Genomic DNA, 17,925 nt, shown 5'->3' on the forward strand with positions numbered 1-17,925 from the left:
TCCACACACGCGTGTGTGTAGAGGTCTCATCAGACATGAGTGTGTGTAGGGGCCAGTTTAACACAAGTATATGTAGAGGATTCAACACACACGCGTGTGTGTAGGGGTCTCATCAAACATGAGTGTGTGTAGAGGTCACAGCTTTCCTATCAGTGTGTGTAGGGGTCACCGCTTTCCTATCAGTGTGTGTAGGGGTCACCACACTCTCACAGGCTGGTCTCTAGTGGGCCAGTGATGGGCAGAACCTCAAACACCCAGAGAGAGAGAGAGCGAGAGCGAGCGCGAGCGCACATGTAGGCCATTAGGAGTTTAGTGCAGTAAATGGGCTGTGTTTGAAATGTGTTTTGTTGATGGCTGCTCTAGTCAGTAATTATTCACTAAAGAGGCTGTTATCTTGCTGATCAATGGAGGTGATTAAGATGGCCCCAGAGACCACAAGCACACGCACCCTTTCCACCATCCACACACACACACACACACACACATAAACACACAAAGGGCTTTCAGATATAACCTGCGGAGTGTATGCGGAGGTTTATCAAACGGAGCTCCTACCCTTCGGATGATTCAGATATGATGCTAACCTGGGGACCTTATACTGACCTTATACGGACCTATGTGTGAACGACATACACGCACATTACAGAATCTCCGTGTGGTTGTCGAGTGAGGGGTGGGGGCTCGCAGAGTTCGCAAGAGGCGAGATATGGCGCAGAATATATGCCGCCGCTGTCACAGCTTCTGTTTTTGTTTACAAAATGTATGCATTAGGCTATGTAGGCTAAAGAAGAAAAATCTATTGTGCGTAGGCTAATACTAGTCACGTAAGTGCGCATACTTGAAGCTGACCTACAGTATTTTTATGTGTGCTTCAAAACACATTTATCTGTTTTTAACGTTCTGTAGCAGAATTACTTGGCTATGGAACCCAAATCTGGTTTGCGTTGCACAAACTTGTAGGGTTTATGGTACCAGCCAATTCAGTAGGCTAACTCAAGACTTCAAGGCCATCATATACAATGTTTTTAAACAACAAACAAAATACTAACATAACAGTGAAGTGGTTCGTTTTTTCTTGGTTTATTTTTCCAAAAGCATCCTCTCCCCATGTGCATTTCCATAAGGAGCTTGGAACAAAGTTGGGTTTTCTTCATTTTCATTTTCTAGGCATATTCATTCTCAACAAATATCGGGCTCAGCAGTGAAGTCATGAGAACGCTATCAATGAACAGAAAACCGACCGTGTTGGCTAACAATTTATTAAATACTCCTGATATTGTTGTCAACGACGTCATTGTAGGCAACTGCCTTTTCAGCGCCTTCTGCTTAGGATGATTTGGTCTTTTGAATTCCTTTGGCCTTGCGATGCGGTTGTACATCAACGTGTCTCTTGCTGTTCCCTTCATGTGTTTTATCACAACTCTGTCTGCCCTCATGGGCATGCAGTAGCTTTATAATGTCTGCGTCTTTCCAGGTTGGAGAATTTCTGGACAGCACTATGCCACTCCATCATGCCCCCGCCACCTGGACGCACGAAAGAAACGTCACCGACACGCCCTCTCACTAGGTGTGAATTTTAACTGCATGTTCTACTCCTCGTTCAGACACAGCACATTTACATAATGTCCAGAGGAAATACTAGGAGGGGAGTAGTAGAACAGCCGGCTAAATTCGGACTTCCATATGACCGGTTATGTCGTTCAGATATACGGCCCCACCGTTTAACATCCGCAGGACCTCCGGTCTTACACGTATGTCTGAAAGCCCTAACAAACACACAAACACACACAGACATGTCTACTTTATTTATGAGCAGCTCCACCAAGCTGCTCTGTCATTACTACTGAAGCCAAACCAGTCTTTATGCAACTCTCCTCCTCACACCCTCACCTCCTCCTCCTCACACCCTCACCTCCTCTCTCCTCCTCACCCCTCACCCCCTCTCCTCCTCACCCCTCACCTCCTCTCTCCTCCCTCACCCCCTCACCTCCTCTCTCCTCCCTCACCACCTCACCTCCTCCTCCCTCACCCCCTCACCTCCTCTCTCCTCCTCCTCCTCACCCCCTCACCTCTTCCTCACACCCTCACCTCCTCTCTCCTCCTCCTCCCTCACCCCCTCACCTCTTCCTCACACCCTCACCTCCTCTCTCCTCCTCCTCCTCCTCCTCCTCACATCCTCACCTCTCACCTCCCTCCTCCCTCCTCCTCACCTCCTCCCTCACCTCCTCTCTCTCCTCCTCCCTCACCTCCTCTCTCTCCTCCTCTTGTCTCTTTCCTTCTCCTCTCTCCTCCTCCTCTCTCCTCCTCTCCTCTCTCACCTCCTCTCTTCAGAGTAACACACTAATAACACACAATACTTTGCACTCAATAACCATCACGCTACAGCCATTAGTATTATTGCAATAGTCAACACATTGATCTCGGATTCGTCAAGATATCTGTGGAAATGAAGAGGAATAAAAAAGCAAAATTGGGAGAGAAGGGGGGTGAGGTGGAGAGATAGTTGCCGTTAGTAACCCAGTAACTAAAGCCAGTAAGTAAAGGATGTTTGTTGCTAGGCTACCACAGACTGTAGAGTGTATATTTAGTTGTTCTAATGTTAGAAACACGATGACAAGCCTTGGATCCAGAATGTCAAAGGAAGGTGTGGCACACAGGGGCTGCGCTCCACACTGCCCACCAGTGACAACCAGTGGTAGTGCGCGTGTGTGTGTGTCTGGAGGATCTGAGAGCAGACACCACAGCGTGTGTGTGTGTGTGTGTGTGTGTGTCTGGAGGATCTGAGATCAGCAGCACAGCGTGTGTGTGTGTGTGTGTGTGTGTGTGTGTGTGTCTGGAGGATCTGAGAGCAGACAGCACAGTGTGTGTGTGTGTGTGTGTGTGTGTGTCTGGAGGATCTGAGATCAGCAGCACAGCGTGTGTTCAGAGGTAAGGCTCAGGCAGCCTGAAATACTTCAGGGCTTCAGGGTGTTGCTGGACATGAAGGAGCAGTTGTGTGTGTGTGTGTGTGATGACTTGGGGCATAGGTGATTTCATTTCTCCAGCAGTGAGAGCAGCTGTTCAGACCCTCAGTGGGGCTGAGTGCTGAGAAGAGGAAGAGGAGGAGGAAGAGAAGGAGGAGGAGGAAGGTGTAGAGTGCTAAGAGGAGGAGGAAGAGGAGGAAGGTGTAGAGTGCTGAGAGGAGGAAGAGGAGGAGGAAGAGGAGGAAGGTGTAGAGTGCTGAGAGGAGGAGGAAGAGAAGGAGGAGGAGGAAGGTGTAGAGTGCTAAGAGGAGGAGGAAGAGGAGGAAGGTGTAGAGTGCTGAGAGGAGGAAGAGGAGGAGGAAGGTGTAGAGTTGCTGTTGCGCGATGATGACAATATTATTATAGGCATGAGTAAGGGGGTCAGTCGTGTTTGTGACGCACAGACAGCCTTGTAGCCTATTTTGCTTAGGCCTCACTTTTAACGACAGTAGGTTGTGATTGTATGTTGACAAAAAATAACCATGCAATTAAAATAGTCAACCTAAAAAACTTTGCTATTATTAATTTATAGCACAAAACCATAACCTGTATAGGCCTACCAGAACCTTGCATATTAGCGTCATGATTTGTGTGCGTCTATTTGGCAAGGCCACTAGCTGTCATGGATGCGTTGTTGCTAAAGGCACAGGTGTCAAAGTTAAAAAATAAATGGGGATGGGTGGCTGTTGGAAATGGGGAGAACTAACAAGCCATGGTGTAAAGAAATTAAAGTGCCAGAGGTTTGCTTTTGCGTGGTTTGCTGCAAGAAAACGTTTTAGCATGCCACCAATCAGAAGACCGCCATAAGGTTAACGTTTGTGCACTTCAGGACATCTTCCCTACCTGGTGCAACTAGCCACCACGACAGAGGTAGGCTACGTTTATCTATGGCTGACCGTTTTTGGCGCCAGAAAGTAGGCTCGCGATGTTCTTTCATAGCTAACAACACGACCTGTCCCTCACCATATCGCAACCTCTTGTCAACCTTATACAATCTGTTGCTGAAGACAAAAGCACCCTCTCCAGATTGTCGTTATCAAATGCGCAGACCTCCTGCATGAGCACCAGTGGCGGTTCTAGGATTTTTCTGAGACAGGGGCCACAAAGGGGCCACATCATACACTGAGGGGCGAAAAACCGGTCAACATCCATGCACAGAAAATTCCTTGTTCAGTATGGCAGTGGTGTAGTCTACGTGATATGCAGGACTATGCAGTATACCCACTTAAAAAGCATCACCATCTCAGTATACCCACTTAAAATAGGCAAGGATAGGTATTAACATTTGGGGTTGATCACAGTATACCCACTACAGCTAACTAGACTACACCACAGCAGTAAGATGCATATATTTCACCAGTCTCACCTTGTTCAAATACGTTTGCTAAAAAACTAAAAAGCTGATCTAAATCTTAACAAATGTCCTAAATGTCAAATGTCCCTATTTATTTATAATGCCAGTTTGCATACATGTTGAAAACATGACAAACTTTTTCCAACAAATATAATGGTCTGATTTGGAATGGTCTTTGAAGCCACCGTCTTGCTTCCAGTTAGAAAAGCCTGATTCTGATTTGAAGACTGACGATGGGTCATTTGAAAGCGAAAAAAATACGGAAGGGGTAGCAAAACACTAAAGATGGAATATTCCTACCATTTGAAGCCTTTGTATCAGAAGTCATTGAGTGGCCTCTTCCTATTTCCATGTTGTATCTTGCGGAATACCTTTAAGAGAGGTTGCACAGAACCATCTGCTCTATAATGGGAAATGTCTGGAGAGAAGAACATGAAACAAGTTTGAGTAACTTAATTGTTATTAACTTTCATAACCCACTGTCAACTTTTTTACCTTTTAACACCTACCTTTAATGTCATGATTACATTATATTAGTGGTGTGTAAGTCTAGGGGCCTTTCACTTTAAGAAGGAGAGTAACTTGTGTCCGTTCTGTAGGCTATTATTTGGAAATGAGATGTGCATATGAGGATGTAAGGCCATTTGATTAGTTAAAATAAATATTGAAAAACCGAAAAACCAAACAACTTGAAGAGAAGCTGTTGTGGATCGCAGAGAAGTCAGAGAAGTGTCATGCAATGTTCATTTCTGGTGAGCACTTGACAAGCAAACATGACGTGAGCTTACTGATTGCTAGAAGCAGGGGCGGCGTCAGCAGTTGAAAACATTCGGGGCTTAGCCCATAGAGTCTAAACAGCACTGTCAACATGGTGTTTCTAAAATGAATGACAAAATATGCTCACTGTAGTGGCAATAGGAAATAGCATTGTACCATTTGGAGCAGCTATGCTTGGTGACTGGTGGTTCTGAAGATTGTGGGTTGAAGTCACCAGCTCCAATCTCAGCCTGCGCCATCCCAGTCTGTAGGTGAAACACTAATGCGTGTCACAAAATCCATACTTGTATTCAGCATGTCGTCTAGCAACTGTAAAACCAGTTATTATTATAAAAAAAAATCATATAAAGCTTGAGTGAATAGGGTAGAAAATGTAACCAATTTATCTCAATGAAACTCTCCTTGTCCTAACACTTTCAGACAGAATTCATGCGAAGCCCATGAATCAAATAAACTCAGAATAGTGGTTAATAACTTGATAGCTGATATGATGAAATGATAGCTCACATTAACTCTACAAAAACGTAGTGTTAGCTAACGTTACACCTCAATTAGGCCTGCATTCTCATGAGATTTAAGGTTAATGTTAGCAGCTGCTAAACTTGTTCCTCAAGCGAAAAAATTGAACTTTCCTTACATTTGGTAAGGCGCACTGGCACATGTAATACTATTAATGTTGGACCCCAAACAAACAGGATGTCCATTTCTCTGCAGTGACATTTCATATAACACCATTTCAAACACTTCATACATTACCTTTCCATGCATAAAATTTATCAGCATGCTAACAATGAATTCAAACCTGAACTCAAGTAACCTAACATTAAGTAACAGTTCACTGACTAAGTTAACGTTAGCAGCTTGCTGCTGCTTCATAATTGACAAACCTAACAGCAACAAATAAACGTCCTTTTCACATATTTTAAATATTAATGATAACCAACATAGAGATTTGTGACTCACCAAGAAACTTCTGTGGAGGATGAAACACCATTGATCAGTTCTTCACGTTAGCTGATACTTTTCTGGTTAGCCAAATGTATTCTTTTCTTCGTGCACAGACCTAAGCAGTTTGCTGTGTGCTTAAGCTTTCAAGCATCAAAAGGTGCATTACTGCCACCAGTTGTTTGGGAATGGAGTTGCATCTCTGATCATCGCTCTCAACAAGTTTGACACTTATTGAAGATTAACGGTACAGGGGCCATTCAGGGGCCAATGAGATTTCAGGTGGGGCCAGGGCCCTGTGGGCCCATGCCCTAGAACGCCCTGAATGAGCACACACAGTATTGCTGCTCATTGGAAAACTGAGTTGTCTGTAAAACTCAAAATTACCATGTTTTCATTAAATGCGGATGAGGCAACAAATGGAAATATGAACAATATCTAGAATGTTCTGATTCATTACTTTGATGAGGAAATGGGAAGTCTTGCCAACTTGATTTTATAGATTTTACTTGGTGTTGAATTGCATATTAACAAGAAAAAAAAAAAAATCTCCCTTTAAAACACTTTTGGCCTGAAGTAAGAAAATAAGAGTGTAAGTTAAAGCCTTTCTACAATATTGCTGCAGTAGAAAAGAACAGCAATGGCTAATCAGCAATGGTCAGGGATGGTACTGAAATATTGTTTTGTTCATCAGGAAAATTCCATCTCAATCAAGAACACCCTCAATCGGGCCTTATTCACACCTTATTCACATGGGTACACAAACCATAGGATTGTTATGTTCTATGCATTCACCTGTAGGTGGCATTAATTATATAGGAAGTGTCCCCTGTAGCCTCGTTTTGGTTTAAACAATGGCCGCAGGTGAATAAGGTTAATACTCCCTTTACTTTGCTGTTTGCATCTTTTTGTACATTTAAAACCAATAGGTCACTTCTACTGCAAAGGGGTGCTATCTCTATAGGTAGAATGAACTACGATGACGGATGGCCTGAAAAATGATTTTTTTTTTCTTTAAACGATTTTTTTTTCACTTTAATCCCTGTCTGTTGAGTCATCTATTGTGTGTGTGTGTCTCCTCTGTCTGCCCTGTCTGACTGAGACACTTCGGTGAGGCCCAGCCAGTTCTGGTGTCCTATTCTATTCCTCCTGGAGTTCTACAATTGGGTTCTGGGTCTCAGTTTTCCTCCTAACCACTCAGATTTATTTCAGCCTGTTAGCCTCATCCAATGGTCCACAGCAAACTCCCTCTACTTCTCTCTCTCTCTCACACGCACACACACACACACACACACACACACCCCTATCTCCCTCTCTCTCACATCTCTCCCTCCCTCTCACACACACAAACACGCCCTTTACACCCAAACTAACGAAAGTAATCAAATGGATCTGTCTTCAGGGTTCCCACGGGTCATGGAATTTCTGGAATATCATGGAATTTTGGAGAGTCTATTCCAGACATGGAAAGTCAGGGAATTTTACCATGTTTGGGTCAAAGTCATGGAATATCAGGGAATTTTGTTGTAGCAGTTTAAAATTTACTTGCCAAAATAAATTAATACAAATATTCCTTGAGTATCCCAACTTTGTTTATTCAATGGCCATTTATTCATCTCCCACTCTAAAAAGTAAAAAAAATCTTGAATGCTATACATTAGTAAATACTAAAGTAAGTCATGGAAATTATATTTTTTTTGTCTTGTCAGGGAAAGTCAGAGAAAAGTCGTGGGATTTTACACTTGACTTAGTGCAGCAGAAATGAAAGTGTTTAGCCCCTCAAGGTTTTAATAACTTCTTATAATGATGACCTGTCTGAACTGAAGCAAGAATGGTTAGCATATTTCGTAATAATACAAAACCAAAGTTTAAACTTAAATGCAAATATAATACTAAAATATAACTTCGAACAACTTATCTACTCGTCCCACCAAAGAGTTTGTTTGTTTCCCCGACTAGCGCGGTAAAGTGCAAACACACCAGTACAAGACGGCTCTAGGTAGGCTGAGCTCCACTCTGCTTAGGTTAAATGGAGGATCATTCACAAGAGGATTTTGGGATGCACAGTTTCAATGCAGATCCACAGATCTTGTTCGAATGGTGAAATACAACCAAGCTCAAGTGAGTCGAACAGCTGGGCATACGCCTAGTTAAATTTGGGCTTTAAAAATATCAAGCGCAAATTATCGGCGTTCTACTATTAAACGATAATAATATTTTAATGTTATAACTTATATTAATAATATCTTGTGCAACAGATATATCGTGCATCCCTACTTCTATTTCCCTTCTTCCTTTTCCTCATCTCTCTCCCTCTCCCTCCATATCACTCTTTCTCTCCCTCTCCCTCCATATCACTCTTTCTCTCCCTCCATATCACTCTTTCTCTCCCTCTCTCTGCATATCACTCTCTTTCTCTCCCTCTCCTCCATATCACTCTTTCTCTCCCTCTCCCTCCATATCACCTCTTTCTCCTCTCCTGCATATCACTCTTCTCTCCTCCATATCACCTCTTTCTCCTCTCCTCCATATCACTCTTTCTCTCCCTCTCCCTGCATATCACTTTCTCCCTCCATATCACTCTTTCTCTCCCTCTCCCTGCATATCACTCTTTCTCTCCCTCTCCTGCATATCACTCTCTCTCTCCCTCCATATCACTCTTCTCTCCTCCATATCACTCTTTCTCTCCCCTCTCCATATCACTCTTTCTCTCCCTCTCCCTGCATATCACTCTTTCTCTCCCTCCATATCACTCTTTCTCTCCCTCTCCCTCCATATCACTCTTTCTCTCCCTCCATATCACTCTTTCTCTCCCTCCTTCCATATCACTCTTTCTCTCCCTCTCCCTCCATATCACTCTTTCTCTCCCTCTCCTGCATATCACTCTTTCTCTCCCTCTCCCTCCATATCACTCTCCCTTTCCCTGCATAACACTCTCCCTCTCCCTGCATATCACTCTCCCTCTCCCTCCATATCACTCTCTCTCTCCTCCATATCACTCTTTCTCCTCTCCCTCCATATCACTCTCTTTCTCTCCTCCATATCACTCTTTCTCTCCCTCTCCCTCCATATCACTCTTTCTCTCCCTCTCCCTCCATATCACTCTTTCTCCCTCTCCTGCATATCACTCTTTCTCTCCCTCTCCTGCATATCACTCTTTCTCTCCCTCTCCCTCCATATCACTCTTTCTCTCTCCTGCATATCCTCTTTCTCCTCCTTATCCTCTTTCTCTCCCTCTCCTGCATATCCTCTCTCTCTCCTCATATCACTCTTTCTCTCCTCCATATCACTCTTTCTCTCCCTGCATATCACTCTTTCTCTCCTCCATATCCTCTTTCTCTCCCTCTCCCTCCATATCACTCTTTCTCCCTCCATATCACTCTTTCTCTCCCTCTCCCTCCATATCACTCTTTCTCTCCCTCCATATCACTCTTTCTCTCTGCATATCACTCTCCCTCTCCCTGCATATCACTCTTTCTCTCCCTCCATATCACTCTTTCTCCCTCTCCCTCCATATCACTCTCCCTCTCCTGCATATCACTCTCCTCTCCTGCATATCCTCTCTCCCTCTCCTGCATATCCTCTCCCTCTCCTGCATATCACTCTCCCTCTCCCTGCATATCACTCTTTCTCCCTCTCCCTGCATATCACTCTCTCCTCTCCCTGCATATCACTCTTTCTCTCCCTCTCCCTGCATATCACTCTTTCTCTCCTCCATATCACTCTTTCTCCTCTCCTCCATATCCTCTTTCTCCTCTCCTGCATATCCTCTCCCTCTCCATGCATATCTCTCTCCCTCTCCCTGCATATCACTCTCCCTCTCCATGCATATCACTCTCCCTCTCCCTGCATATCACTCTCCCTCTCCTGCATATCACTCTCCCTCTCCTGCATATCACTCTTTCTCCTCTCCTGCATATCCTCTTTCTCTCCCTCTCCCTGCATATCACTCTTTCTCTCTCTGCATATCACTCTCCCTCTCCTGCATATCACTCTCCCTCTCCCTGCATATCACTCTCCCTCTCCATGCATATCACTCTCCCTCTCCCTGCATATCACTCTCCCTCTCCTGCATATCACTCTTTCTCTCCTCTCCTGCATATCACTCTTTCTCTCCCTGCATATCACTCTCTCTCCCTGCATATCACTCTTTCTCTCCCTCTCCCTGTATATCACTTTCTCTCCCTTTCTCCATGTCTCCTGTCATAAGTGTAATCATGTGAGAAAGTCAGATAACGGTTTAATAAAGAAGTTCTCTCTCTCTCTTGTTTTCTTCTCTCCATCTCTCTCTCTCCTTCTCTCTCTCCACCTCCCTCCCTCTCTCTCTCTCTCTGCAGGATGGGCGTATTGAGTTCTCAGAGTTTATTCAGGCCCTGTCAGTCACGTCCCGGGGAACCCTGGATGAGAAGCTGAGATGTTAGCACACACACACACACACACATCCTGATACACACACACACAAACCACAAACACACACACACACACACACACACACACATCCAGATCCTCACACTTTAACTGTTGATGTATGTTTTGTCCAGGGGCTTTTAAACTGTATGACCTGGACAATGACGGCTACATCACTCGTGACGAGATGCTGAACATCGTGGATGCCATCTACCAAATGGTGGTAAGCAACAGCAGCATCCTCCTCCTCTCTGCACTTTCTCCTTTGAGTCCTCCTCCTCTTCTTCCTCCTCTTCCTCCTCCTTCTTCTCTTCTCCATCCTCCTCCTCCTCCTCTCCCTCCTCATCCTCCTCTCCCTCCTCCTTCCTCCTCCTCTTCTTCCTCCTCCTCTCCTTCCTCCTCTTCCTCCTCCTCCTCTCCCTCCTCCTCCTCCTCTTCCTCCTCCTTCTCTCCCTCCTCCTCCTCTTTCTCCTCCTCCTCTCCATCCTCTTCCTCCTCCTCCTCTTCCTCCTCCTCTCCTTCCTCCTCCTCTTCCTCCTCTTCCTCCTCCTCCTCCAGGGTTAAAGGGGTGAGTGGGGTGGTGGATATCAAGTCAGGCGTGTTCTTCCTGTTCCAGGGAAACACAGTGGAGCTGCCAGAGGAGGAAAACACACCAGAGAAACGCGTGGACCGCATCTTCGCCATGATGGACAAGGTACACACACACACACACACAGCATCTTCGCCATGATGGACAAGGTACACACACACACACACACACAGCATCTTCGCCATGATGGACAAGGTACATACACACACACACACACACACACACAGCATCTTCGCCATGATGGACAAGGTACATACACACAACACACACACACACACACACACATACATTATCTTCGCCATGATGGACAAGGTACACACACACACACACACACACACACACACACACATACTTCATCTTAAGCTATGCCATGGTGGATAAGGGTTACACACACAGCAGCGTCTTGCCATGATGGACAAGATGCACACACACACACACACACACACACACACACACACACACACACACGCACATACGTCATCTTTGCCATGATGGATGGGGTCTGTCGCAACACCACACACACATAGTTCATCTTAGCCATGATGGACAAGGTACACACACACACACACACACACACACACACACACACACACATACAGCATCTTTGCCATGATGGACAAGGTACACACACACACACACATACATCATCTTAGCCATGATGGACAAGGTACACACACACACACACACACACACACACACACACACACACACACATACACATACAGCATCTTAGCCATGATGGACAAGGTACACGCACACACACACATACTGCATCTTCGCCGTGATGGATAAGGTACACACACACACACACACACACACACACACATATAACACATCTTCACCATGATGGATAGTCCACACACATCGCAGTAGAGGCCTGGGCCCAGTTTCCCGATAGCAGCGGAGACACGGTCTTCTGAGGGTTTTCTACAATTCATCTTCACGATCGTTCGTTTGGTTTTTCCGACTGTTTCCCGAACATGCTCGTGGCGTGAACGCGTGCACTGCTCTTAAGATGCTCTTAAGGGGAGCTGTCCACGTTAATAGTTCTGAAATATCCTCTGATTTGATCGGTGATGTCAGGTGACTGCACGTCACAGCTATAGGCCTACCATTTAAACGGATCTACACATTATTTCACATCAATACGAAAATAGAAACACTTTGACATCTGCATGTAAGCATCCCAAGTATAGTTATATACCACACAGACATAAATAATTGTAATTATTTTAAGATTAGATTGTTGCACCATGCAATCATTTTTTTCGGTGTCACTTAAGAACACGTTTGAAGATAAGAAAGAGGTCGAGTAAGAAAGAGAGGAAATGTGTAGGCTTAGATTTTATGCAGTAGGCTACAGACTAAACCACATGTTGCGTTCTCTTTTTTTACCTCATAGGCCTAATAAAAATATAGCCCTTCACTTAGCAAAGATAATGTCAAACTATTCTGGCAACGTCTCGTTTCATAACTTGATTGCATTTTTGTCCGCTTTTCATCACATTATTATGACCATTAAATGTAGGCTATTTTGTACGCTAAAATCTGATTCATCACAGGTAGGCTAAACACAATAAAGAATAGAAACCTCAGTGAGAAGTACTGTTAAGACGCCCGGTAACGAGTACTCTGGAGAACTCGTAGATCTACGAGAGTGTTTTCACGACGCTCTTAAGCTACGATGGTTTCGGGAAACAGTCGGCAAATCTTAAGACGTTCGTAAGAGGGACTTAGGCTTAAGATGCTTTCGGGGACTGGGTCCTGAGCTTTAGCACTGTCCACCACTCCAGTCCATTTATTATCCCATCACTAGTAGTGATTGTGTGTGTGTGTGCTTGTGTGTTTGTTCTTTGTGAGTGTGTATCTGTGTGCATTAGACTGAGCAGTGTGAGTTAATCAGAGGGTTTCTCACACACTGCTGGCCCGTGGGCATTTCCCCTGGCAGCATGGGAGTGTTGTGCTGAGGGGAGTGTGTGTGTGTGTGTGTGTGTGTGTGTGTGTGTATATGTGTGTGTGCGCATGGGTGTGTTTTGGGGGGGTGTGTTGGCAAGTTTCTCACCTCTCCATATAACAGTAGTGCCAGAGGGAACAGCACTTCCTTATGAGCCTCTTGGGATTGAGTGTGTGTGTGTGTGTGTGTGATAAGTGAAGCGCAGCACGGTCAGATTACAGTAAACTGGACAGAACAGGAGGAGGTGGAGGAGGAGGAAGATCAGAGCTGGGTTTGACTCAGGTCATGTGTGGGGAACGTTCGGTTCAGTTGAGAGGCTGGGGGTGTGTGTGGGGAGGTTTAGTTCAGTTGAGAGGCTGGGGGTGTGTGTGGGGAACGTTCGGTTCAGTTGAGAGGCTGGGGGTGTGTGTGGGGAGGTTTAGTTCAGTTGAGCTGCTGGGGGTGTGTGTGGGGAGGTTTAGTTCAGGTCACTTGGGGTTGTGGGGGGGGGGTGGTTGGAGGTTAGGCTCCAGCCTGCACGCTGTGATGGAAGCATGGTCAGTTGAGGGCAGAGAGGGGAGATTCTGCAGAGGAGCCGCAGAGATGAGGAGGGAGAGAGACAGCTCCCCCTGCTGCTCAGACGGGAGAATAACCCTCAACTGCCAAGTGTGTGTGTGTGTGTGTGTGTGTGTGTGTGTGTGGATAACTGCACAGAAAGCAGGATATGTGTTTTCTCTGTGTTTACTCGCTGATCAGACCTTGACATGTCCTGTGTGTGTGTGTGTGTGTGTGTGTGTTGTAGAACGCAGATGGGAAGCTGACGCTGCAGGAGTTCCAGGAGGGCTCAAAGGCAGATCCCTCCATTGTGCAGGCGCTCTCTCTTTACGACGGACTGGTGTAGATGCCACAGCACTGCCCCAAGGTGAATATGCACACACACACACACACACACACACAGCTCTGTCTTTGCTATGATTACGGTGTAGACTCTACTGCCCACACACACACACACACACACACACACACACACAGAGCACTGGCCTTTGTGTATACTCAATGTGCCCTTCACTTCTCTATCAATTATTCACCTCCCATCTGCTCATCACTGGCAGCCAGGGAGTGTGTGTGTGTGTGAGGGGGGGCTCACGGCTGCTGCAAGTGTCATTACAGTCCCCTTTCTCCAGTCTTCACAACCACACACACACACACCAGTGCAGGACGTGTGTGTGTGTGCGGGGTGTACGGGTCAGGCATGGATGACCTCTGGCATGTGCTGATGAGCTGCAGTTGGCTTGTGTCGTGTCTGCTTATGTGCTGTGTAAGCAGACTTGGCTCAGGCTTTCGTGTGTGTTTTTTCTCTCTCTCTCTCTCTCTCTCTCCGTGTTTGTGGTGTATGGTAATATACTGTATATGTGTTATTAAAAAATGTGTGTGTGTGTGTGTTTTCAGATGGGTGAGAGGTGAGCCCCAGTGGCATCTCTCACACGGTGGAAAGGAGTGTTACAGAGCCACGTGTCTGAGAGGACTCCTGGGAAGTGCAGGGGATTGTGGGAAACGACCCGACTGGCCTCTTCTCCATCGTCACTGCTGCAAACTTTGGCCCTAATTTACTTTCACCAGGTGGAGGATGCATCCAGACCAGACTCCATGTTTATTCTGGATATTGTTAAGAGGACTCTGCGTGTGTGTTTGTGTGTGTGTGAGAGAGAGAGAGTGTGTGTACACTAGTACATCCACCACACATTTTGTGTTTGTAGAACAAGAGGTAAAGAATGGGAAATTGAGTGTATGTATGTATGTGTGTGTGTGTGTGTGTCTGTCTGTCTGTGTGTGTGTGTCTGAATTTGTTTACACTGAGGAACGCTGAGGAGCTCTGTAATGTGGATTCCTGTTTGCTGAAGAACACTTGAAGAGGAGCAGTCGACTGGACCGGACTCTGGAATGAGGACAGAACTCATCTCAGCCTGTACATACTCCACAGAGCATACTTCACAGAGAATACTTCAGACATGACCTGTACCCCACAGAGTATACTTCAGACATGACCTGTACCCCACAGAGTATACTTCAGACATGACCTGTACATATGTGCCATCTCCACAGAGCATACTTCAGACATGACTTGTACCCAACAGAGCATACTTCAGACATGACCTGTACCCAACAGAGCACACTTCAGACATAGAGTATACTTCAGACATGACCTGTGCCATCTCCGCAGAGCACACTTCAGACATAGAGTATACTTCAGACATGACCTGTGCCATCTCCGCAGAGCACACTTCAGACATAGAGTATACTTCAGACATGACCTGTGCATACTCTGCAGACATTTAAACCTGCCGTCCTGCTTTGCATCCATTCTGCTGAAGTCATGATTGCACTTACATAATAGTTTACATGCTTGATGTATTCATTAATTTATTTGATTTGTTTGTTTTTAATTGCTAGCAAAAGTGTGTGTGTGTGTGTGTGTGTGGAAGAGAAAAAGAAATGCGAGTGATTATTTCATATTGCTTATGAAGAGAGAAGGGAAGTGTGGTCATGCGTTGACTGATTAATACTTGTATGCAGTTCCCAGTCTGATGTGTTTCCTCCTGTATCTCTGTCTGTCTGTCTGTCTCACTGACTCGTCTGTACAGACCCCGCTGTAGCCCTCTCCCACACACACACACACACACACACACACACACACACACACACACACACACACACACACACACACACACACACGCTGTAGCCACACACTGTCCTGATTTAGCATGTGTGTATGGTGTACTCTGAGAAACAAACAAGCAGCCTGTTGTCTGTGCTCGTCGTCTTTATAAAAGCCCTTGACATACGCAAGCCTGCGCAAGCCGTTGTCTTTGTGTCTCTTTCCTGTGTGTCGTGTTTGTGGTAAACAGAGCCTGCGGAGCGCGGCGTTGTTACGGCGTTTACTCACGGCCGTGCTGCGGCTCCTCAGGCTCTCGCCATTGTGTGACATCCATCAGTAGAACGCTTCTCCCATTACCCCTCATAAATGTCATGGCAAGACTCCTCCTGCACCCCATTCGCATTAAAGGCTTTTCCTCAACTCTGATTCACATTAAAGGCTTGTCCTCAACTCTGATTCACATTAAAGGCATGTCCTTAAAGGTACAGTCCGTGATTTTACGCAATTTCAAGCCCATAAAATGTTTTGCCACATTCAGCAATCGTCACATGATCCGCCAGCTGCCCTTTCCCAAACAACAAAAACAAAACCCTGCGTGGAGTTTCTCTGAGAATACTGAAGGGAGGGTTAGCTACCTCTGGTGTGTTTTGTTTGATCCTTGGTTAAAATGTAATGTACGTTTGTAATGTAATGGACGTTTTGGACAAAAGCACCTGCTAAGAAATTTAGATATAAACATAATTTTGATTTCCTGCGCAATCACTGACTGCTCCTTTAACTCTGATTTGTATTATTAAATCGTATTAATTCTGATTAAGGCAGGTCCCCAACTCTCATTCACATTAAAATCAGGTCCTCAACTCTGACTGTCATTAAAGGTATGTCCTCAACTCCTCAGTGACCAGGGCCATCTCTTAAGCACGGCTGACTGCTCTTGGACGCAGCAAGGAGCTGAATTGCCTCCATCTCACCATGGTGCCTGAAACACGCAGGGCAGCTCCTCTGCCAGGGGACTGGGTTTCTTTAGTGTGTGTGTGTGGAGGACCCAACTCATAACTGGGCTCATCACACGCTGTAAGACCAGCACAGAGGAAAAGTCATCTTTACATGGATCATTCTGCCCTCCTGCTACACTCTGCACATTAAGTGTTTGAGTGTTGACTTGAATTAGACTTCATATGGATGAATTAGATGTATATGTATGCAAAGGTCAGTCAGAGATGATAGGTCTGAATGTGTTGCTGTCAAACTGACAGAGTATGTGCTGTGCATCGGTCAATCAGATGATGGGTTAATATTATTGCTGGGGAAGCAAAGGCACACACACGTCCCAGTGGACTGAGGTCTAGCCAGAGCACTAAGACAATGCCAGGCACTGTTCCATAAAACCTGGTTGCAAAGTTCAATGTTTTCACTGCCAGTTGATAATCATGTTCTCTGTATATCTCTGTGCCAACCTGCTTCTTGCTATTCTGTACACAAGAGGATTCATTCATACATTGTAAAATCAAATGTGCACATTTTACACATTTTCAAAAATGTAAATGTATTAGGCTACTGAATGACAAAACAACACTATGATATGTGCATTGAAATGCCAAATAGACATACTGCAAGGAAAAGTACCAAACAGGCATGTTCAACATGAGTATCAGACAGGCATGTTCAACATGAGTATCAGACAGGCATGTTCAACATAGTATCAAACAGGCATGTTCAATATGAGTATCAGACTAGCATGTTCAACATTAGTAACATTAGTATCAAACAGGCATGTTCAACATTAGTATCAAACCGGCATGTTCAACATGAGTATCAGGATGCAGGGGAGTATTGTTGCACTCAGATGATCTAGAGTTTAGCCAGGTGCGTTTGAACCAAGAGCTGAAGAGAGAGAGAGGAGTAGTTCGCACACTGAAAGAAATGACTTAAACAAAGTCTTCAGAAAGGGGGTTTTTCATTATAAAAGATGACATGAATATCAAACAGACATGCAAAACGTGTATTAGACGCTAAGTTTCTGTATCAAACAGATTCCAAACCGGTGTATAAAAAAAAAACAGTACCTTAAAAACAGTACCTCGTCCAGTGACGGATCAGAGGCTGGTTCCCCCAGACCCAGACGAGCCGGTCCTCAGTCAGGGGCTGCAGGTCCTGAGTGGCCCAGCCGGGGTGTCCATCTACCGGCGGCGGAGATCACAGGCCTGCGTCACCCGGTCCAGCCATTAGCCCCAGCATGGCCGCGTGCCCTCGCGCCCACTC

The 17,925-nt window shown here is 45.4% G+C and overlaps 1 protein-coding gene across 4 annotated transcripts in view; it reads left to right on the forward strand.

The window, feature by feature from the left end:
- Window positions 1–15,854, forward strand: part of LOC125294975 (neuronal calcium sensor 1) — a 57,905-nt gene extending 42,051 nt beyond the window's left edge. For all 4 annotated transcript variants that reach the window (XM_048244073.1, XM_048244074.1, XM_048244072.1 and 1 more), the window contains exons 5-9: window positions 10,416–10,494; window positions 10,620–10,708; window positions 11,102–11,179; window positions 13,810–13,929; window positions 14,457–15,854. In XM_048244073.1, the coding sequence (XP_048100030.1) occupies window positions 10,416–10,494; window positions 10,620–10,708; window positions 11,102–11,179; window positions 13,810–13,908 (345 nt within the window). In that variant the 3' untranslated portion in view covers window positions 13,909–13,929; window positions 14,457–15,854. The remainder of the gene's footprint in view (window positions 1–10,415; window positions 10,495–10,619; window positions 10,709–11,101; window positions 11,180–13,809; window positions 13,930–14,456) is intronic.
- The last annotated feature ends 2,071 nt before the right edge of the window (window positions 15,855–17,925 follow it).

This window comes from Alosa alosa, chromosome 5, assembly GCF_017589495.1.
Source record: "Alosa alosa isolate M-15738 ecotype Scorff River chromosome 5, AALO_Geno_1.1, whole genome shotgun sequence".
NCBI lineage: Eukaryota > Metazoa > Chordata > Actinopteri > Clupeiformes > Clupeidae > Alosa > Alosa alosa.